Source organism: Papio anubis, chromosome 20 (genome assembly GCF_008728515.1).
Source record: "Papio anubis isolate 15944 chromosome 20, Panubis1.0, whole genome shotgun sequence".
NCBI classification, from domain to species: domain Eukaryota; kingdom Metazoa; phylum Chordata; class Mammalia; order Primates; family Cercopithecidae; genus Papio; species Papio anubis.
Window position 1 is genome coordinate 16,675,204 of NC_044995.1, and position 22,026 is coordinate 16,697,229.

General features: G+C 52.5%; 2 protein-coding genes across 8 annotated transcripts; both read left to right on the forward strand.

Annotated features, from left to right (window-relative positions):
• The first annotated feature begins 223 nt into the window (after positions 1-223).
• On the forward strand, positions 224-12,679 carry FBL (fibrillarin). The gene is made up of 9 exons (XM_009194471.4): positions 224-337; positions 6,396-6,566; positions 6,672-6,773; positions 6,861-6,955; positions 7,926-8,096; positions 9,307-9,439; positions 10,485-10,597; positions 12,322-12,467; positions 12,573-12,679. Exons 1-9 carry the CDS (start codon positions 328-330, stop codon positions 12,595-12,597), a joined length of 966 nt encoding a protein of 321 aa, XP_009192735.1. The 5' UTR covers positions 224-327; the 3' UTR covers positions 12,598-12,679.
• A 119-nt stretch (positions 12,680-12,798) lies between these two features.
• On the forward strand, positions 12,799-21,768 carry DYRK1B (dual specificity tyrosine phosphorylation regulated kinase 1B). Of its 7 annotated transcripts, XM_009194475.3 has the most exons (12): positions 12,799-13,116; positions 15,162-15,325; positions 16,337-16,456; positions 16,557-16,745; positions 17,095-17,242; positions 18,523-18,809; positions 19,451-19,597; positions 19,682-19,822; positions 20,120-20,155; positions 20,240-20,435; positions 20,834-20,940; positions 21,034-21,768. In XM_009194475.3, the coding sequence occupies exons 2-12, from the start codon at positions 15,263-15,265 to the stop codon at positions 21,403-21,405; spliced, it is 1,806 nt and encodes a 601-aa protein (XP_009192739.1). In that variant the 5' UTR covers positions 12,799-13,116; positions 15,162-15,262; the 3' UTR covers positions 21,406-21,768. The 7 variants fall into 7 exon arrangements, with proteins under 7 accessions (XP_009192739.1, XP_003915574.1, XP_003915575.1 ...); XM_003915525.4 differs by having other exon boundaries at positions 20,120-20,435; XM_003915526.4 differs by lacking the exon at positions 20,120-20,155.
• Positions 21,769-22,026: the final 258 nt, after the last annotated feature.

Sequence of the window (22,026 nt, forward strand, 5' to 3'; positions counted from 1 at the left end):
CGAAGGCCTCGCTATGAGCCCTGATTATTGGGGTGCTCGCACTGGGGAAAAGGAAACCGGAAGCGAGTTTAGGGAGACCGCTGCACAAGCAAAGGCTGGGAAGGCAGAGAGTGAGGGTAACCGGCGTAGTTTCGATAGGCTCGAGAACCCACGCCCACTGTGCGTGCGCCGAGCTCCGGGCGGGGCAGGGGCCCGGGGCGGGGCTACGTGGTTGCGTCACGCGCTGCACGTCGCCGCGCGCCTGCGCTCTTTTCCACGTGCGAAAGCCCCGGACTCGTGGAGTTGTGAACGCCGCGGGCTCCGGAGCCGCACAAACCCGGGCTCACCATGAAGCCAGGTCAGGCTGGGGTGGGGTCCGGGATCAGGGACGGAGGCCGGGCGGGAATCCGGGTGCCAGGCCAGAATCGGAGGGGTGGGGCCTTGGCCTGGGGGCAGAGGTTCTGAGCACGGATCCGGTCTCATGTGGGAAGGGGAATCCTGATTCCAGGAGGTCTAAGGGTTTGTGACTGGCTTCGGAGGTCACGGTCGTGAGTCGAAGAAGGCCTTGGGCCTGGCATTGGGGGTCTTGACCTGGGGTTCGTCTCATTGAGGCCGTCTAATAGGGATTTTGGATATTGGGCAGGAGGCGGCACTCAGGAGTCTTGGACTAGAGTCTGGATCCCGGCATCTGGAGTCTTGGATCGCTGGGCGTGTTTTGGGAATCAGCCTTGGGTCGGAGATGGAGAGTTCCTGACCTTGGGTCCTGGAGATGTGTGTGGGAAGCCCCTATTTGCCTTCCCTGTCGCTGCCACCACCACCATCCCCTTATCCCCCAACCCAGCTTTTCCGAGTGGGCCGGAGCGGAGGACTCCTCGGTTGGCCGTGTGCGGCACTCTGGCTCACTTTCCCGCCTTCTGCACTTACAGGGGGGCGGATCCCCAGGGATGGAGTGGAGATTTGGGGACTAAGATTTCCACCTCCGGGGCGAGACTTAACAAGCTCGGCATTAGATTGGGGTAGGGGGGTGGGTGGTTGTCACAGGACGTAAGTGGTTTTATTCTTTCGATTTTCCATTAGATTCTGCTGAACCCACTGCCTTCATGGTGGAATGATGAGGGTCCTGGCTTTGACAGCAGAAGGGCCTCAGTTTAGTATTTCAGTTCTGGCTCAGCTTCTTAGCCTGCTGTGTGACCTTGGGCAAGTGGCTTTACCTCTCTGAGCCTCTGTTTTCTCATCAATAAAAAGGCGCCAGTTAGGATTAAGCGACGTTTAAAAAAAAAAATAGCACAGTGCTTGACATAATAGTATTGGCTCTAGTTGTTGTCTTTATCTTTCTCAAAGAGAACAAAATTAGAATCCTCCTCCGTGGTGTCTGAGCACTTCCTCCATCTGGCCTGCCCAACCCCCACTCGTCTGTGTGAGAACTTGCTTCATTGAGTTTGGAGAATTTTCCACCATGGCCCAAAGGGTCTGTTTTCCTGGAACAGGCTTTATTTTTCTTTTTTGTGTGTGTTTGTGTGGAGAGATTGGGGTCACCTGGCAGGAGATTTGTGGATCCGTGCCCTTCTCCCAAGCTCCCTTTCTCTTCCGTGTTTGGGGGATCTCCTGATGAAGTGGGCTGAGGGATTGTAGGCCAGGTATCTCTCCTATTGAGATCCTGACTTGCCTGCAGGCATCCTGGTCTATGATTCCCTCAGAAATGGAGGATACCCCTTCTTCCAACCTTCCTCCGTTGTGTGGTAGAATGTGAAGTTGTAAAAGTTGTCAGGTGTTAGCTCTTTAGTAAGGATTTTAGTCTGAGTGAGAGAACCCTTTGGGAGCTTTTGAGCAGGGGTGTGGTGCAGTCTGACATTTTTTAAAGGGATTCTTCTTGCTTCCATGTGTGAAAGACCTCAGGGTGGCAAATGTGGAAGCAGGCAAATCGGTGGGAAGCTTGTTGCTGTAATCTAGGAGGTGGTGTGGTGGACCAGGATGGAAGCAGTGGACATGCTGACGGTTTTACATGCTTTTGAAGACAGAACCAACAGATTGTATGTGGGTGTGTGAGCAGAGTCAAGGATAACCAAGGGTTTGGGGGTGTGTAGCTGGAAGGATGGAATTGCCATTTTTGAGATGGAGAAGGCTGTGGAAGGAAAGCAGATTTTAAATCAGGGAGTTTGTGGAACCCCCCTTCCCCCAAAAAAAGAACTTACTGGAAAAGTTTGTGTGAACATGTGTTTTTTCTGAGGAGTGGGTACTTTTGGTACATTTTCCCCCAAAAAGCTCCAGGACCTGAAATGAGATGTTTTGAGTATCTGGGATTGAAAGTTTACACTCCTGCCCACACCGCCCCATGCACATGCCAATACTTCCTTTTTATTAGGCCTGGGTTGAGACTTTCATAAACCTAGCTGTGGCATCTCACCTAAATGAAGGTCCTGGCTTTGGAAAACTGTTGGAGGGTTTGGGCAAGAAAATAATGAGATCTGAGTGCTGTTAGGTACATGGATGCAGCTGGAAACCATCATTCTCAGCAAACTATTGCAAGAACAAAAAACCAAACACCGCATGTTCTCACTCATAGGTGGGAATTGAACAATGAGAACACTTGGGCACAGGAAGGGGAACATCACATACCGGGTGCTGTTGTGGGGAGGGGGGAGGGGGGAGGGATAGCATTAGGAGATATACCTGATGTAAATGACGAGTTGATGGCTGCAGCACACCAACATGGCACATGTATACCTATGTAACAAACCTGCATGTTGTGCACATGTACCCTAGAACTTAAAGTATAATAAAACAAAACAAAACAAAAACAGCACTTATTAGTTGCTGTGTGGAAAGTGGACTGAAGGGGGATAGAAGATAAAAAGTGAACAACTCTTGGTTATGTTCTGGAGTTTTGAAAAGGAAACTGTTCATTTTAAAAGATCAAATTAGGAGTAGCTATTAAAAGTTACATTTTCGGCCGGGCGCGGTGGCTCAAGCCTGTAATCCCAGCACTTTGGGAGGCCGAGATGGGCGGATCACGAGGTCAGGAGATCGAGACCATCCTGGCTAACACGGTGAAACCCCGTCTCTACTAAGAAATACAAAAAATAGCCGGGCGAGGTGGCGGGCGCCTGTAGTCCCAGCTACTCGGGAGGCTGAGGCCGGAGAATGGCGTGAACCCGGGAGGCGGAGCTTGCAGTGAGCTGAGATCCGGCCACTGCACTCCAGCCTGGGCTACAGAGCGAGACTCCGTCTCAAAAAAAAAAAAAAAAAGTTACATTTTCATCGTTAATACCATTAAGGTACATGAGGAGGGAAGAGGAGACTCGTTCCCCTGAGTCTGAATGATGATGTTCAAAGTAGGTGCCAGGTAGTGTATATGTGAAGTGCTCTGTGTGTACAAGGCATTAAATCTTTACAGCCCTATAGGATGGGCACTGCATTTTTTTATTTTTATTTTTTTTTGATACTGAATCTCTGTCTGTCACCCAGGCTGGAGTGCAGTGGCACCATCTCAACTCACTGCAACCTCCACCTCCTGTGTTCAATTGATTCTTGTGCCTCAGCCTTCCAAGTAGCTGGGATTACAGGCACGTGCCACCACGCCTAGCTAATTTGTTTGTAGAGACAGGGTTTCACTGTGTTGGCCAGGCTGGTCGTCAACTTCTGGCTTCAAACTATCCACCTGCCTGGGTCTCCCAAAGTGCTGCCATTACAGGCATGAGCCACGGCACCTGGCCTGGCACTATATTGCTCCATGTCTTACAGATGAAGTTTTCAAGACCCCTATGAACCTTCCTTACTCACTAGGGTGGAGAGTGGCAACAACATTGCCAGTCTCTCCATAAGGGATACTGGAGGGGAGTGACCAGCGCTTCCCTGGTCACCAGCTGATGGATCATGTGCTTTCTAAACAAATAAAGGGTGCTTTCTCCTTGAGGCAGGGCCCAGTGCTCATTTAACATTTATTGAGCCCATACGTCGTGCCAGATGTTGTGCAGGGTTTTGGGGATGCGGTGGTGACCAAAACAATTAAAAATGCCTGCCCATTTGGAGCTTGATCTTAGCGGGGGAGGCAGGCGGTAATAATATTAAAAATGCCATGTGTGATCATTGATTTGAAGGGAAATAAAGCAGGGTAAGGGTACGGTGGCCAAAGTAGGCCCTTCTGAGGAACTAACATTTTATCATAGACCAGAATGCAGTGAAGGAGCAAGTGAGCCGTGCACATGTCTGCAGGAGCCCGGCAGTGGGAACAGCACGTGGTAAAGATTTAGAAGCTGGACTATGTATGCTTGGTGGGGAAGAGCATGGAACCCAGCATAGAATGAAGTCAGGGAAGTCAGCACAGGCCAGATCCTTACGATGATGATTCTCAATGTGGGCTGCACCTTGGAGTCACCTGGAGAGCTTTATTTAGGGGAAGACCTTGCGCTCAGAACAATGAAATCAGAATTTAAAGCCTAAAGATTTTAGGCTTTGATTTCAGGCTTTGTAAGCCAGGGAAAGGAATTTTTATTTCATTTTGGATGTGGTGGAAACCCATTGGAGGGATTTGGGCAAGGGCATGATGAGATCTTACTTGCTGCTTTAAACACAGCATGTATTAGCTGCTGTGTGAAGAGTGGACTGTAGAGGGAGTAGAAGATTAAAAGTAAACAACTTTTCCTTAAGTTTGGGAGTTTTGAAAGTGAAACCATTCATTTTTAAAGATTAAATTAGGTTAAAAGATACATTTTTTATCTGTAATACCATTAAGGTGCATGAAGGGTGCGTAGGATAAGATCATAGTGTATCTTTACAAAAAATATGAGCAAACTTATTATTGAATAGATTACATCATGTGAGATAATTTTATTTTATTTTATTTTATTTTTTTTTTTTTTTGAGACGGAGTCTCGCTCTATCCCCTGGCTAGAGTGCAGTGGCCGGATCTCAGCTCACTGCAAGCTCCGCCTCCTGGGTTTACGCCATTCTCCTGCCTCAGCCTCCCGAGTAGCTGGGACTACAGGCGCCTGCCACCTCACCTGGCTAGTTTTTTGTATTTTTTAGTAGAGACGGGGTTTCACCGGGTTAGCCAGGATGGTCTCGATCTCCTGACCTCGTGATCCGCCCGTCTCGGCCTCCCAAAGTGCTGGGATTACAGGCTTGAGCCACCGCGCCCAGCCCATGTGAGATAATTTTAAACCACTGGTTTTCCAACTATTTTTTTTAACTTGTGTGATTTAGTACTTCTGAGTTTTTGAAACCAAATCGCAGAAAATATTGAATCTGTTAGCACCAGAGTTCTGTTTTAAACATTGTTTTGTACTAATGGTGTTTGCTGTCCTGAACTGGTAAGAATAAAGCCTATCTGAATCTATTACTTCTTTAACATATTATTTCCTACTGACACGCTGCAAACTACTTGTAAAGTGTAGCCCATTCTTTAATGGCAGTTTGTTATACTTTTTCTTGTTTTTCCCCTGAGCTGACAGGGACGTCTTTAAGCTTGGAAGCAGGGCGATGAATTAGGGATGACATCGTGCTGTACTCCCCTCTGTTGTGGGGCTGGGGTTGACACTTTTCTTCCAGCTCCAAGGTCAGGAGTGGGAGGGTATGAAGACGTTTCCAGAGTCTAGGGGACCCTGTTGTCCCAGCATGTGCTCATATGCAGGGCTTACTCCTCACAGTAATTAATATTGACATGGAATGAATTCTGTGAATCTGCTATGCAACCAAGGAAACGAGGATATTAACAGTAACCTACATCTACTCATGTACCCCTCCCCTATCCCAACCCCATATTAGTATCTCCTTCCCATTCGCCAATATCATGAGTTTTGCATTTCTCATTCCCTTGCCCCTTTTCTTGGGCAACATTATTGTGGCTGGGTATGGTGCCTGACACCTGTCATCCCAGCACTTCAGGAGGCCGAGGCAGGAGGATCACTTGAGCCAGGAGCTGGAGACTCGCCTGGGCAACGTAGTGAGACCTCCATCTCTACAAAAAAAAAAAAAGTTAGCCAGGAGTTGTGGCACATACCTGTAATTTAGCTATTTCAGAGACTGAGGCAGCAGAAGTGCTTGAGCCCAGGAGTTCAAGGCTGCAGTGAGCTATGATTGCGCCACTGTTCTCCCACTTGGGGGGCAGAGCGAGACCCCATCTCAAAAAAAGCACTAAGCACAAAAAGATATGATTTTAACATTAGTCTGTTGTGTATAACTGAAGGTCATTTTCGTGATCTTGATTATGAATATCTTCTATTTTATTTGTCCATTCCATTGATGGACATTTGGGTTAGTCTTCGCTTTTCTTTTGTTGTGGACATTCTTGGAAATGTGTCCTGCTGTACACGGGCACACGGATTTCAGGTTTCTCTCCTGAGAGGTATAGCTGGGTACAAGGTGGCTTCACCTTTTAAGCTTCATTGCCCTGATTCCTATTTTTGTTTCCACCACAGGTTTCAGTCCCCGTGGGGGTGGCTTTGGCGGCCGAGGGGGCTTTGGTGACCGTGGTGGTCGTGGAGGCCGAGGGGGCTTTGGCGGGGGCCGAGGTCGAGGCGGAGGCTTTAGAGGTCGTGGACGAGGAGGTGGCGGCGGTGGCGGCGGCGGTGGTGGAGGAGGAGGAAGAGGTGAGTAAGGTTGGCTAGGGGTTATGGAGGAGGCCTTCCTGAGGCGGGGAGTAGGGAGGGCAGAGATTCAGGATCTTTCTTGCCTGTTGTACCTCTCCTTTATAGGTGGAGGCTTCCATTCTGGCGGCAACCGGGGTCGTGGTCGGGGAGGAAAAAGAGGAAACCAGTCGGGGAAGAATGTGATGGTGGAGCCGCATCGGCATGAGGGTGAGTGAGGAAGGCAGGGAGCCGGCTGGGCTTCAGGGGCAGGGAGAGGCGAGGGGTCCTCACCACTGCTCTGATCCCCTCACCTAGGTGTCTTCATTTGTCGAGGAAAGGAAGATGCACTGGTCACCAAAAACCTGGTCCCTGGGGAATCAGTTTATGGGGAGAAGAGAGTCTCTATTTCGGTGAGAACTGGGCCCCTGTCCAAGCCACGAGGGTCGCAGCTGAGGGTGTAGCCAGTAGTCTGTCTACCCTCACCCTGTGTCCTGCACAGGACAGCTGCAGGATTGTCATCATATGCAAACCACACTGTCTATTCCCTTCCTAATCCGCCTTCTGTGACTCCCCACTGCCTTCAGGTTAGACCCCTGAGTCTTCACTGTGGCCTCCAAGACCCTGCGCATTCTAGTTCCCCCTGCCTGCCCCCCGGCCTTGTCTCCTCACTAACCATCTGACCAAGTGTCCTCCAGCCACCCTGGCCTTGCTCTTCCCACTCCCAGCTCTGTGGGAGGCTGCGTCCTTATCATCTGCTTCTCCAGGCTGCCTCACACCGCTCTGCCTGTCAAGGCCTTGGGGCCTTCCTAATCGCTTTCTCTCTCCTGGGAATGTCCTTCCTCAGATAACTTGATAACTTGAATGGCCCCTCGCCTCCTTCAGGTCTGATTTGGAATCTGCCTTTCAGCCCCTCCCTGGCCCCCTTTCTCATTTTCACCTACTCCTTTCCCTGCTTCCCAAACTTCATGTCTTCTTTCCTGACTTTGTCTTCTCTCCTTAACACCTGTCACCATCTCATATGCCATGTTATATTTAGCTAGTTCAGTGAATACTTACGCCTTCTGGGCAGGGATCCTTGTCTTGTATCCCCAGCGCCTAGAGCAGCGTCTGGCACACTGTAGGTGCTGGCACAGTGCATGTTTGTTGAACGAGTGCTGGTTTTACTGTTACTCTTTGTGTTTATTCTCTGTTGCTGCCCCTTGAGTCAGTAACCTCCATGAGAGGGCAGCGACGGCATGTGCATGGTCACTGCTCTGTACTCACGTTGAGTTCTTGTGCAGTGATAGGACGGCCCAGTTCCTTTCAAGGGTCCTAGGGTTAAGGGCAGTGAGGTCCTGCAGAAGAGCCTAGCACTGACTTCTGTCCCCATCTATCATCTAGGAAGGAGATGACAAAATCGAGTACCGAGCCTGGAACCCTTTCCGCTCCAAGCTGGCTGCAGCAATCCTGGGTGGTGTGGACCAGATCCACATCAAACCGGGGGCTAAGGTGCTCTACCTCGGGGCTGCCTCGGGCACCACCGTCTCCCATGTCTCTGACATCGTCGGTCCGGTGAGTGAGTGGATGGAGAGTCAGGCAGGAGGCAAAGGCTCCCTCCCCTCTGCCAACCTGGAATAGCAGGGTTTGACGGCTTGCCTTCACTGTGTGACTTAGGGCCAGGCCTTTTTCTGTCACAGTGCCTGTGAGTAAAAGGAGCGGCTTGAACCAGATAACGTCATTCAACCTCGCTCCTGGGTTCTTGGCCTCAAGGGAAGAGACGTGGGTGTGGGGTGACCAACCTTAGAGAGACAGCTGGGAGTATAGATACCAGACTGTTTGATTTGATGGGCCTCTTTAAAATTTTATGCTGCTAAAACCTGCTCTTCTGGTTTCTTTAGAAAGAACCAGGAGATCTCATGGTTTCTGAGCCTGTATAGGCTTCCCGTTTAGAGGACCCCGGCACCCACATGTCCCACTCCATTACCCTTTGTTACTTTACGTGTTTATAAGCTATTAAATGTAGTGTCTTAAAGCCTCAGGCTTTGGCCAGACGAGGTGGCTCATGCGTTTAATCCCAACACGTTGGGAGGCCGAGGCAGGTGGATCACCTGAGGTCAGGAGCTCGAGACCAGCCTGACCAATATGGTAAAACCCTGTCTCTACTAAAAATAACAAAAATTAGCTGGGTGTGGTGGCATGTGCCTGTAGTCCCAGCTACTCGGGAGGCTGAGACAGGAGAATTGCTTGAACCTGGGAGGTGGACGTTGCACTAAGCTGAGATTGCACCACTGCACTCCAGCCTGAGCAACAGCGAGACTCCATCTCAAAAACAAAACAAAACAAACAAACAAGAAAACAAACCCTCAGGCTTTAATCAGGCAAGTTACCTAATCCATCCAAGCCTCAGTTTACCTCTCTGGAACATAGACTTGTGAAGATTAAATGAGTTAATTTCTGAAAGGTGCTCACAGCAGTGATTGGCCCATGGTTACATCATCTGTGTGCCTTGGCTTCCTGGCTTTAAGCCTCTGTTGGGAGCCTGGGCTCTCAGGCAGATGGGATTGGGTACTTTTGCTACTTGCTGAATAACCCTTGACCTGTGACTTTATGTCTGGACCTCAGTGTATTCATGTATAAAATGGGCATGATAACAATAGTCATTATATGGTAGGGTTTTGATTTGGGGGTTGGAAGAGATGCTGTGTAGAGTGTATGGGCCTAAAGTAGGCACTCCATGCCTGAGAACTAGCATCATTGTTGATTCCTTTTTAATTTATTTTAGGATGGTCTAGTCTATGCAGTCGAGTTCTCCCACCGCTCTGGCCGTGACCTCATTAACTTGGCCAAGAAGAGGACCAACATCATTCCTGTGATCGAGGATGCTCGGCACCCACACAAATACCGCATGCTCATCGGTGAGGGGTCTGGGGGTGGCCCCGGTGGGGTAGGACAGGCCACTGCAGGCTTCCTGGAAGAAGCCAGTGGACCCCTGATTTAGATGGAGTTGGAGTGGATGTGCAGACCTCTTGAGTCTGCAGGAATAGAAAGGGGTAAGGGGAGCTAGGTGAAGCTGTAGAGGTGGCAGCTTGACTTCAGAATCTTGGAAGCCACCCTTGGAGGGCCAAGCTCCTCTCCTTCAGTCTCCTCCCCATCTCCTAGGTCTCCTGTACTTCCTGCCTCCTGTATTTATTACACTGCCCCTGCATTAAAAGCCTCCTTTTGGGGGTCCTTATCATTGGCTGGTGAGAGCATAGCCCAGAAAACAAACTGAGCTATGGCTTGACCTAGAGGGGTCCATTGTGACTATTAATGACTTTGTTTTAAAAAACATTCAAAGGTATAATATAAAAGTTGAAAAGCCTTATAAACCACCCCCAGAGGTAACTGATGAGAACAATTTGATGTCTGCTTTTCCCAGGTTTTAAGTAATCAGTTTTCATTATACCACCTTTTCATTTTTGAAAAGTCACACTGCCTTAAATACATTATTTTTCATTCTGCTCATTTTTCTTTCTGTGTTTTTTTCCCCCGTGCACTCATACTATCCCCTTTGTTCTGCGACTTGTTTTCATTTCACGGTCCTGCAGACACTCTTGCCTATAAGTGCTCACTCACTCTTACTTGTCTTTTTGATGACGTGTCTGTCTCCCCACCAGACCCGGGAGCGTCTCGAGGGCAGGGTCCGGGTCTGACTCGTCTCTATGTCCCCCACGCCCAGCCCAGGGCTGGCCACAGAGTAGGTGGCAACCATGGTTTCCAAGAAGAGTGGATGAATGATGTGACTGTGGGTTTTGGACTCATCTTGGGATACTGGAGGGAGGGGGACCAGTGGAGGTGGGGAGTGAAACTGGAGGCAGGGACAATCTCCCAGGAACCTGCTGGTGATGGGCATAGGCCCCTGGGAGGGTCTGGGATGATCCCTGTGACTCCAACTTGTAACTGCTGCCCCTTTCTCCTTAGCAATGGTGGATGTGATCTTTGCTGATGTGGCCCAGCCAGACCAGACCCGGATTGTGGCCCTGAATGCCCACACCTTCCTGCGTAATGGAGGACACTTTGTGATTTCCATTAAGGTGCGGGGTTTGGAGGAGTCTAAGATGGGGTGGCAGTGTTCTAGGGAGGTATCTTCTCTATCTGTATCTGTCAAATAGCCACCCAAAAGGAGGGACCAAGTCTGCAAAACTATAGCTTTGGATTTAAAGAGGCAGGAGGGTGCAGTGGTCAAGTGCAAGATTGAGTCTGACCATCTCATTCCAGCCTGCCGTGTAAACTGAGCAAGTTACTTAACCTATATGCCTCAGTTTCCTCACTTGTAAAATAGAAATATTAGTCTAATCTTTTTCAGGGTGGATGACAGGATCAAATTAGTCAATATATATGAAGTGTTTAGAAAAGATCCTGGCCTAGGATACTAGATAAAAGCTAGGTGCATCTTTCACAACGTTTTATTTAGAAATAATGGAGAACTCCCCCATGCACCCTTCACAGGGTTCACCATTTGTTAGCCTTTTACTACATTTGTTTTATTATTCTCAACTGCATTATTACTATTATTAAAGAAGAGGAATTAGAAATAAACCAAACAATTCCTGGGTATAAAACTTAAGCACTGGCTTTTAGATAAATAGGACTGTTTGAGGCTTCCTGCTTCAAATCCAAAGCAAACTAAAAACTTTTTTTTTTTTTTTTTTTAAATTTGAGACACAGTCTCGCTCTGTCACAAGGCTGGCGTGAAGTGGTGCAATCTCAGCTCACTGCAACCTCCGCCTCCCAGGTTCAAGCAATTCTTATGCCTCAGTCTCCCAAGTAGCTGGGACTATAGATGTGTGCCACCACACCTGGCACTTTTATATTTTTAGTGGAGATGGGGTTTTGCCATGTTGCTCAGGCTGGTCTGGAGCTCCTGAGCTCAGGCAATCTCACTGCCTCAGCCTCCCAAAGTGCTAGGATTACAGGCATGAACCCAGCCAGAAACTTCTTTAATTAAGCCGTTTATCACATTTCCTAAACCCAAGTGTCTTAGCCCTTTTTATGCAGCTATCACAGAATGCTATAGACTGGGTAATTTATTTTTTTTATTTTTATTTTTTGAGATGGAGTCTCACTCTGTTGCCAGGTTGGAGTGCAGTGTTGTGATCTCAGCTCACTGCAACCTCCACTTCCCGGGTTCAAGGGATTCTCCTGCCTCAGCCTCCCGAGTAGCTGGGACTACAGGTGTGTGCCACCACAGCCGGCTAATTTTTGTATTTTTAGTGAAGACAGGGTTTCACCATGTTGGCCAGGATGGTCTCAATCTCCTGATTTCGTGATTCACCCGCCTTGGCTTCCCAAAGTGCTGGGATTACAGGCGTGAGCCACAACGCCCAGCCTTAGACTGGGTAATTTATAATGAACAGAAATTTATTTGGCTACCAGTTCCGAAGGCTGGAAAGTCCAAGATTGGGGGTCTGAATCTGGCGAGGGCCAAATTGCTGTCATCCATTGGCAGAATGGTGAGAGCAAGACGGAAAGGGGGCATAATCATGCTTTTAATCAGGAACCCACTCTTGTGATAATAGCATTAGTCTATTCAGGAAGGCAGAGCCCTCATGACCTAAATCATCTCTCAAAGGCCCATCTCAATTCTGTTGCATTTAAGCGTTAAGGTTCCAACACATGAACTTTGGGGGACACATTAGAACCACAGCACTGAGTTTTACTTGAATTAATAATGAAAACATCTGGTTTAAAGAGCACACAAGAGGAAAACAGCCCAAAGCCCTGTTGTGGACATCAGTCAGTCCTTTCTCCTCTTTAGGCCAACTGCATTGACTCCACAGCCTCAGCCGAGGCTGTGTTTGCCTCCGAAGTGAAAAAGATGCAGCAGGAGAATATGAAGCCGCAGGAGCAGTTGACCCTTGAGCCATATGAAAGAGACCATGCCGTGGTCGTGGGAGTGTACAGGTGAGCAGGGGCCCAGCAGTACACCAAGACAGACATCTCTGTCCCTTGCACCCCGAGTGCCATGATCCTGGGGATCCTTCTTCATCACGTATCTTCCTCTCACAGGCCACCCCCCAAGGTGAAGAACTGAAGTTCAGCGCTGTCTGGATTGCTAGAGATGTGTGTTGATACTGTTGCACGTGTGTTTTTCTATTAAAAGACTCATCCGTCTCCCATGTCTGCTGCTCATTCCTCCCCTTGACCTGCTGACACAGGGCGCATGCACCCTTGGTTAACTTTGCGGGGTCGTGGGGTAAATTCTCACCCGGTCACAGAGCCCATGCTCCGTTTGTAGCTGCCTCTCGCGCAGTCGCAGCCCGGATTTCGGTTCTTGGGTGTGATTGGTAGCTCACTGCGCATGCGTACAGGTAAGCGGCCGTCTCGCGCAGGCGGAGTGGCAGTCTGGGTCACGTGGGGGGAGCGGAGAGGGCGGGATGGGGGCGGAGTCCAGGGCGTGGGGGGGCCGGTTTGTTGTGGTCGCCATTTTGCTGGTTGCATTACTGGGTAATCGGGGCCCTGGCTTGCCGCGTCCGCCGGATACCCTCAGCCAGTGGGCAGGTCTGAGCTCGGGCTCCCCGAGCAGTTTGAGTCCCCTTGCCCGCTCCCTCAGGTAACGGCGCAGGGATGGTGGGGCGGCACGCGGTCGCAGGGAGGTGGGCAGGACGGGATCCGCCCTGCCCGCGTCGCCGCGAGACTTAGCGCGAGGCCAAGGGAGGAGAGGAGGGGGGTGGCGGGCAGGTGCGGGCCCTGCCTGGCTATTCATAGTTGAATTCCTGGAACCGGCCAAGCCCGAGGGAGCAGTTGCAGGAGGGAGGCTGGGAGGGGGTAGCCGGGCCCCACTCCCGCCCTTTGTTTGGGCTCGGCTCCGCGGGCCGCTTCTTCGTTGCCTAGCAACAGCTGCCCTAGGCTGTGATTGGCTGAGCTCTTGGCACCAGCGACCAATGGCACAGTTGTTGCCATGGCAGGTGCCGATTGCCAAGCTCAGTCGGGCCCCGCCTGCCGGTCTCGGCAGGCCCAGGAGGGCCTCCTGGGTGGGGGGCGGGACGCCGGGTCCCTAGGGGCTGGTGGCCACTCAGGGTGGGGCGTGTCGCCCCTCCCCCGTCCACCTGCTCTACTCTTCCCCCTCGTGCCCCGGGCTGACCCTTGTCCCCTCCTCTCCCCGCCCCCGGTGGCAGCGGCGGCTGCTGTTGTCACCCACCGGGCCGCCCGTCCCGCTTGCCCTCCCTGCCGCGGGGCCGGCCGGGCCAGGGACAGGCGGTCGCCTTTTTAGCGCTGCCACCGCCGCCATGCTGGCCGCTCGACCACCCGTCTGGGGGCCCCACCGCGCCCCAGCCCCCCGTGGGCCCCGCGCCAGCCCTGACCCGGGTAGGGGGTGGGGGCTGGGAGAGATGGTCCTGGTGTGGGAGGGCCCCGGAAAAGAGGTTGTTTTGAGGGGAAGCTCCAAGGGTGGAAGAGTCGTGGAGTGGCGAGGCATGGAATAGGAGAAAAGGATTTGACATGGGGGAGAAAATGGCCCATTGGGGAGATTTTTGCTGTGACTGACAACTCTGGGAGGAGAGAACCCTATGTGATACTTGGGCATTTGGCTCTGAGGCCCTGTAGGAGTGGACACAGTTGTGGAATGACCCTGGTATAAAGAGGGGTGCGTGGAGAAAGGTGTCTGGTAGGAATATTAGGCAGTGTGTGTGTGTGTATGTAGGGGGGCAGGGAAGCAGTGTAGGGGAGAAAAGATCACTCTGAACTGTGGGAAGAGACACCTCCCATCAGGAGGAGTGGGCCTTGATTGGGATGGGGTCTTGGAGTAATGTGGGGAAGAGCCCTGTTGTGGCAGGGGGAATTGGGATATGGTACAGGGAGACTGCCTGGAAGGCTGGTTCCTAATATGGAGGACCTGATATAGGGAAGCGGTCTTGGCATGATATGGAGAGGATCCCCTAGGAAAGTTGTGCCCTGGTAGATGAGAATGCCGTAGAGATAGGACTCTGTTCTGTAGAGGTTCTCAGATAACTTTGGTGTGGTTGGGAGGTCCCTAAGGACGCTGATGTGGTTTTAGGGCTGCAGAGGATTCTGCTGTGGTTTGGGAGGGGAACACTCATGTGGTTTGGAAATCCTAGAGTTCTCTGGGCTGAGGGAATCTACTGAGAAGGATAGATCTTGAAGTAGTGGCCCTTGCTGTACTACGGGCTGAGATCCTAATGTTCAGGGAAGACTTTAGAAGGGTGGGATCTTGTGTTAGGGGCCCTGGGGAGGGCCACGAGTAGTAATGAGAAAAGAATGAAGCCTACTCCTCTGCATACCGTCTGTGGTTTCTATCTTTTTTCTTTCCCTCCTCCGAATTATTGGTGTCTTCCTGTCCTCCTTTCCCTGTGATGGCTCATATCAACCCCTGCCTGGCCCCTAATCATTGTCTTTTCTGTGTTCTCTTTGTGCTGCCTTAATCATTTACTTGGTCATTATTTGTCAAGGGACTGCTGTGCCACCCCCCACCTGGCTGCCACTTCTCTGCCTCTTTTCTTCATTGCTACCTGTTGCTCCGTTGTGCCCTTTTCCTCTTCTCTCTGTTCCCTGCCTTTCTCATGCCCACCTCTTCCGCGCCTGGCACTATTCACATATCCCTTGTTCCATGTTGTTTTCCTACCGCCTGTCTGCTCTCAGGTCTCAGCGGCGGTGGCAGCCGAGGTGCAGGATGCAAGAAGGCGCCCCCCGGCCGGGCTCCCGCTCCAGGCCTCGCTCCCCTGCGGCCCTCTGAGCCCACCATGGCCGTCCCACCGGGCCATGGTCCCTTCTCTGGCTTCCCAGGGCCCCAGGAGCACACGCAGGTACGCGTTCAGCTGGCTCCTCACCTGCCTGGTGGTAGGGGGAGGCTGGGGATAGAAGGGTCTCCAGACCAAAATGTAGTGTGGTTGCCCAAGACAGTCTCCTGGGCACATAATGGGTCCCATGGGATTGGAAAATAACAGAGGAGTTTTCAGGCAGAGTCAGGGTTTGGAGAGGTTGGGTTCAAATGCTTACCCAGTGGTTAAATTACTTAGATTCTCCATACTCGAGTTTTCTATTCTGTGAAATGGGGCCAATAATGATACCTGCCTCACACGGTTGTTGTGAGGATTAAATGAGTTAATGGTATGCATGTAGAATGCTTAGAATGGTGCCTGGCGCATAGTAAATACCCAATAAATGCTCACTAAGAAAAGTTCAGAGTGAAAGATCTGGAGGGGGTGAATGGGGAGGGGGGTTGAGTCTAAACAGTCTTGAGGCCAAGAGGCGTGGGTGGTGCAGGGCAAAGCTCTCCAAGGCTGGAGGCAGTGAAGGCAGTGACATGCAGAGCTTGAAGCAGGATGGAGTGGGAGGTCCAGGGGCCAGATCAGATCCAAGAGTCTTGGAGTGAAAGAACTATGCAAAGAGTTGGTGGGGGTATGGGTTGGGGCCCAAGGGATGAGGGTAAATTGAGATAGAGGAACTTCAGAGGATACCCAGAATGGCTGGCTTCACAGTGAAGAATGGGGAGGAACAGAGCCCAGATTTGCCATATAATCTCTCCCACTGAGGTTCAGAAAGGAGTAAAGGTGAGGGGTGAAAGGTCAGGGTTCACTCATTCACATCACAGGTCTGAAAGAGTATCCATTGTGTGCCAGGCCCTGCTTTAGGCACTGGAGGTACAGTAAGAACAAGAGAAAGTCTCAGCCCTGGGGGAGTTTCTTTCCTAAATGGGTGGAACAAATACAGACAGCAACCAAATACATGATGCGCCAGCAGCCCTTATAGTTCTTCCTCTTGAGGTTGGAGGTAAAGGCCCGCCCTCAGTGCCCACCCCTCACCCTGCCCTGCAGGTATTGCCTGATGTGCGGCTACTGCCTCGGAGGCTGCCCCTGGCCTTCCGAGATGCAGCCTCAGCCCCGCTGCGTAAGCTCTCTGTGGACCTCATCAAGACCTACAAGCACATCAATGAGGTGGGCAGGGGCTGGGGGATCCTGGGCTGGGTGCCGAGGGTCTTGGCTGCTGGCATGAGTCACTCACCAGTCCCCATCTCCTGGCTGGCTGGCTGGGCAGGTATACTATGCGAAGAAGAAGCGGCGGGCCCAGCAGGTGCCACCCCAGGATTCGAGCACCAAGAAGGAGAAGAAGGTCCTGAACCATGGTTATGATGACGACAACCATGACTACATCGTGCGCAGTGGCGAGCGCTGGCTGGAGCGCTATGAGATTGACTCGCTCATTGGCAAAGGCTCCTTTGGCCAGGTGTGGGACACCCCCCTCTCCCACCCTGATCCAAGGCCCCACTAACATTGACCACATACCCAGTGGTTCAGTGGCTTCAAATCCCATGCTGGGCCACTCACCCTAGCCCACTTAGTTTCCCTGTGCCTCAGTTGCCTTTTCTGTAAAACAGTTTAAATAACAAGACTCAACATAAGGTGGTATGTTATTTCACGTCCAGCGTTTCCACCAGTGCCTGACTAATGGTGTGCACTCAACTGCGAAGTATGCATAGTGTTCTCGGTGGGCCTCCTTGCCTGGAGGGAGGAGAATGGTGCCTGGCTCTGCCCTGCTCCCACCCCTTTCTTCTTGACATGCCCTGCCCCAACAGGTGGTGAAAGCCTATGACCATCAGACCCAGGAGCTTGTGGCCATCAAGATCATCAAGAACAAAAAGGCCTTCCTGAACCAGGCCCAGATTGAGCTGCGGCTGCTGGAGCTGATGAACCAGCATGACACCGAGATGAAGTACTACATAGGTGAGGCCCGGGACTGGCAGGGCTGTGGGCACCTGGGATAGCGGGAGCTGGAGCCAGTAGGGATGGGTCACACCCCTGCCCCACCCTCAGGAGGAGGCTGACATCTTCAGAGCAGGGTTTGATCTGTGCTTCACTGACATCAGTGATTCTCCTGCTGCTTTTATGGTTTTTGTCCTATTTACTTGGTAGTGGTCAGAGGTTACTGAGTGCTCACCAACGGCCAGGCTGGCTTGGAAGCACTTTATGTAAGTTAACTCACCACAGCCCATAAGGGGAAGGGCATTATTACCAACATCTTGAAGAAACGAAACCCAGGCTTCCATCCTAGTTTCTTCTTCAATAAAACAAACAAAAACAAACAAAAAAATGGGCTGGGTGCGTGGCTCACGCCTGTAATCCCAGCACTTTGGGAGGCCGAGGTGGGTGGATCATGAGGTCAAGAGATGGAGACCATCCTGGCCAACATGGTGAAACCCCGTCCCTACTAAAAATATGAAAAAATTAGCTTGATGTGGTGGCACACGCCTGTAGTCCCAGCTACTCAGGAGGCTGAGGCAGGAGAATCGCTTGAACCTTAGAGGCGGAGGTTGCAATGAGCCAAGACCATGCCACTGCACTCCAGCCTGGTGACAGAGCGAGACTCTATCTTAAAAAACAAACAAACAAAAAGCCAAACAATAATAACAACAAAAACGAAGAAAGTAAAAAAGAAACCCAGGGATTCAAGTGCTGTCACTTGCATGAGGGGGCAGTTTGTACTAATTGAGCTATAATTTGATGAGGCCGTGGACTCCAGAGCTGTTACTCTTAACATCTGTGCCAGTCTTTCTCCTCCCTTAAACTGATTCCTCTTAATGGACATAAACATCACAACATAATCATAAACAGCAAGTGGATTTTAAAATGGTTTCATTTGAAAGGAAAACGTACATCCTTAAAGTAGATGGAAAACTAGTGTCCTTTGCCACAAAAATGAATACAAGGGAGATGAAAGCAGTGTTACGAAATTAAAGGAGGAAGTGTAGAATGTGTTAGAGCTAGTAGTAACTGATGAAACTTTCTCGTTTGTTTAATTGGAGGGTTTGACAGAGACTTGGAAAGAGCGTTAACTTCCTGTGTGAACCTAGTTGTTCGTTAGATAAAAAGATCTTGACTAGCAGATGGTACCCGTGGGCACAGCACATGTGGCTAGTGATCAAAGAGTGTTGTATGACCCCAGGCCACCACCTGCCCTCTCTGAGCCATTTCTTCTCTGGCCCATTTTCTCCCCTCCCTCGCAGTGCACCTGAAGCGGCACTTCATGTTCCGGAACCACCTGTGCCTGGTGTTCGAGCTGCTGTCCTACAACCTGTACGACCTCCTGCGCAACACCCACTTCCGCGGCGTCTCGCTGAACCTGACCCGGAAGCTGGCGCAGCAGCTCTGCACGGCACTGCTCTTTTTGGCCACGCCTGAGCTCAGCATCATTCACTGCGACCTCAAGCCCGAAAACATCTTGCTCTGCAACCCCAAGCGCAGCGCCATCAAGATCGTGGACTTCGGCAGTTCCTGCCAGCTTGGCCAGAGGGTACGGGGCAGCCCGGTCCTGGGAGCAGGGCTAGTGGTTTGGGTGAGGCAGGGCCAACAGGAGGCTTAGGGGCGGGGCTTGGCTGGGATGGGATTATTAGGAACTGCTGGAAGTGAAGGATAGTGCTTGGGGTGGGGGTGTGGATGTACTGCCCACTAGGATGGGGAGGGTGAAGCCTGAGGGGGCAGGGCTCGTTTTGAAGCTGCCAGATGTGAACAGGGTAAAGTTGGGTTGGGTTTGAGCCCTGGGTGCTGCTTTACTAAGTTTTTGTATTCTGTGTTTTTAAAGCTGGGGATGGAGGTGGAAGGCTTCAACTTTGCAACTCTGTGTGAGCTGCCACTAAAAATGACAATAGTATAGGGCTTGTGGAATGTCAGCTTCTGCCTGGTGACCCAGAAAGGCCCAGGATCGGGGTTGGGGGTGGAGATCAGGGTCTCTTTAGGCCAGCAGGCTCCCCAGATTGATAAACAAGATGGCACCAGTGGCTCCCAGAAAACTGGTGCTGATAATGGCAGGATTTGGAGCCTCAGTCCCCATTTTGTCAGCAAGAGGCTTGTCCTTAGTTGGGTCCTCTTAGCTTTGGGGGTGTCAGTGGGACCAGTAGGGGAGGCTGGGACCCTTGACGATGACCCTTTTCCCAGATCTACCAGTATATCCAGAGCCGCTTCTACCGCTCGCCTGAGGTGCTCCTGGGCACACCCTACGACCTGGCCATTGACATGTGGTCCCTGGGCTGCATCCTTGTGGAGATGCACACCGGAGAGCCCCTCTTCAGTGGCTCCAATGAGGTGTGCCCCCAGGAAGGGGTGTGCTGGAGGTGGAGGGGGTGGAGCCTGGCTGGCCTGATGACCCTGACTCCCGGCTGCTCACAGGTGGACCAGATGAACCGCATTGTGGAGGTGCTGGGCATCCCGCCGGCTGCCATGCTGGACCAGGCGCCCAAGGCTCGCAAGTACTTTGAACGGCTGCCTGGGGGTGGCTGGACCCTACGAAGGACAAAAGAACTCAGGAAGGTGCGGCCCCTGCCCCACGCCACTCCTCCCACCCCGTGGCCCCTCACTCACACTTGGGGCTCTCTCCCCCTGCTCCCTCTCCCTTGTGTCTTTCCCTTCCTTCCTGTCCCCCTTGTCTGTCTTTTCCTTCCTTCCCTGCCCACCCCATCTCCCATCTCTCCTTCCCACCCCACAACTCTTCTTAGCTTTTCTTTCCACTTTCTCTCCTGTGCCTCTGTTTCCCCATGTGTGTCTCCCTGCCCCTCCTGCCCACTGACGGCCACTCTCTTGCCCCCCCTCCCACCCCCTCCCTGCCAGGATTACCAGGGCCCCGGGACACGGCGGCTGCAGGAGGTGCTGGGCGTGCAGACGGGCGGGCCCGGGGGCCGGCGGGCGGGGGAGCCGGGCCACAGCCCCGCCGACTACCTCCGCTTCCAGGACCTGGTGCTGCGCATGCTGGAGTATGAGCCCGCCGCCCGCATCAGCCCCCTGGGGGCTCTGCAGCACGGCTTCTTCCGCCGCACGGCCGACGAGGCCACCAACACGGGCCCGGCAGGCAGCAGTGCCTCCACCTCGCCCGCGCCTCTCGACACCTGCCCCTCTTCCAGCACCGCCAGCTCCATCTCCAGTTCTGGTGGGTGCCCAGGTGCCCAAATGGGGTACAACAGGGGTGGGGGCTGCTCAGGTTTGGCCTGTCCTAGGGGACCTCGTTACTGGGTCTTCACACAAGAGCTCTGAAACTGTTTGATCCTGAACTCTAAGATGATGTGTGGGATGGGAGAGCTCCAGCTGGCCCTGACACAATCTCTGAAATTGGACTTGGGCTCAGATCCCTGAAACTGGTTCTGACTCTAAAACCCAAAACTGAATTCCAATCTAAAATCTCAAAATTGGGCCTGGTTCTTCAGATGGGCTCTGATCTTGAAGCCTGAACCTGAGCCTGGGCCATGAACTTCACTCAGCCATCCCAAAACCCACTTGCCACCTTCTCTCACCTTATGCCCCTTCACCTCTCCTCCCTGGCACTTCCAGGAGGCTCCAGTGGCTCCTCCAGTGACAACCGGACCTATCGCTACAGCAACCGATATTGTGGGGGCCCTGGGCCCCCTATCACAGACTGTGAGATGAACAGCCCCCAGGTAATGAAGCTTTGGGGGCTTTGGAGGTGGGTGGTGGTGCCTGGGGCTTAAGGACTGGGGTCTCCATCATCCATTGCTCCTTTGCTTTTTTAGGTCCCACCCTCCCAGCCGCTGCGGCCCTGGGCAGGGGGTGATGTGCCCCACAAGACACATCAAGCCCCGGCCTCTGCCTCATCACTGCCTGGGACCGGGGCCCAGTTACCCCCCCAGCCCCGATACCTTGGTCGTCCCCCATCACCAACCTCACCACCGCCTCCGGAGCTGATGGATGTGAGCCTGGTGGGCGGGCCTGCTGACTGCTCCCCACCTCACCCAGCGCCTGCCCCCCAGCACCCGGCTGCCTCAGCCCTCCGGACTCGGATGACGGGAGGTCGTCCACCCCTCCCGCCTCCTGATGACCCTGCCACTCTGGGGCCTCACCTGGGCCTCCGTGGTGTACCCCAGAGCACGGCAGCCAGCTCATGACCCTGCCCCCTCCCTGGGGCCCCTCCTGAAGCCATACCCCCCCCATCTGGGGGCCCTGGGCTCCCATCCTCATCTCTCTCCTTGACTGGAATTGCTGCTACCCAGCTGGGGTGGGTGAGGCCTGCACTGATTGGGGCCTGGGGCAGGGGGGTCAAGGAGAGGGGTTTGGCCACTCCCTCCCCACTAAGGACTGGACCCTTGGGCCCCTCTCCCCCTTTTTTTCTATTTATTGTACCAAAGACAGTGGTGGTCCGGTGGAGGGAAGACCCCCCTCACCCCAGGACCCTAGGAGGGGGTGGGGGCAGGTAGGGGGAGATGGCCTTGCTCCTCCTCGCTGTACCCCCAGTAAAGAGCTTTCTCACATGCCTGCCTGAGCGTTTGCAGGGCCTCGGCTCCCCTCACCTGACCCTCAGAAGCGTGGTGGGGAAGGGGGTTTGCGGAGGGGGTGCTGGAGGAGCTCTGTGGTGTGGAGACGTCTCTTGTGGGGAGGCTGTCGCTCTTGTTGCAGGCATGGGGCTGCAGGTCTGGGGCACCAGCATTCTAGAGAGATCGTGGATGGGATCCTGATGGTGGATGGGATCCTGATCGTGGATGGGATCCTGGCCTACATTTGCCTTTTCT

Excerpts from the sequence above, each read along its gene's own strand:
- DYRK1B (XM_003915527.2), top strand. The coding sequence starts at position 13,793 with ATGCTGGCCGCTCGACCACCCGTCTGGGGGCCCCACCGCGCCCCAGCC. Across the intron at positions 16,457-16,556 it reads CCTACAAGCACATCAATGAG|GTATACTATGCGAAGAAGAA; the intron begins GTGGGCAGGGGC and ends CTGGCTGGGCAG. Across the intron at positions 16,746-17,094 it reads GCAAAGGCTCCTTTGGCCAG|GTGGTGAAAGCCTATGACCA; the intron begins GTGTGGGACACC and ends CTGCCCCAACAG.
- FBL (XM_009194471.4), top strand. Across the intron at positions 8,097-9,306 it reads TCTCTGACATCGTCGGTCCG|GATGGTCTAGTCTATGCAGT; the intron begins GTGAGTGAGTGG and ends AATTTATTTTAG. Across the intron at positions 9,440-10,484 it reads CAAATACCGCATGCTCATCG|CAATGGTGGATGTGATCTTT; the intron begins GTGAGGGGTCTG and ends CTTTCTCCTTAG.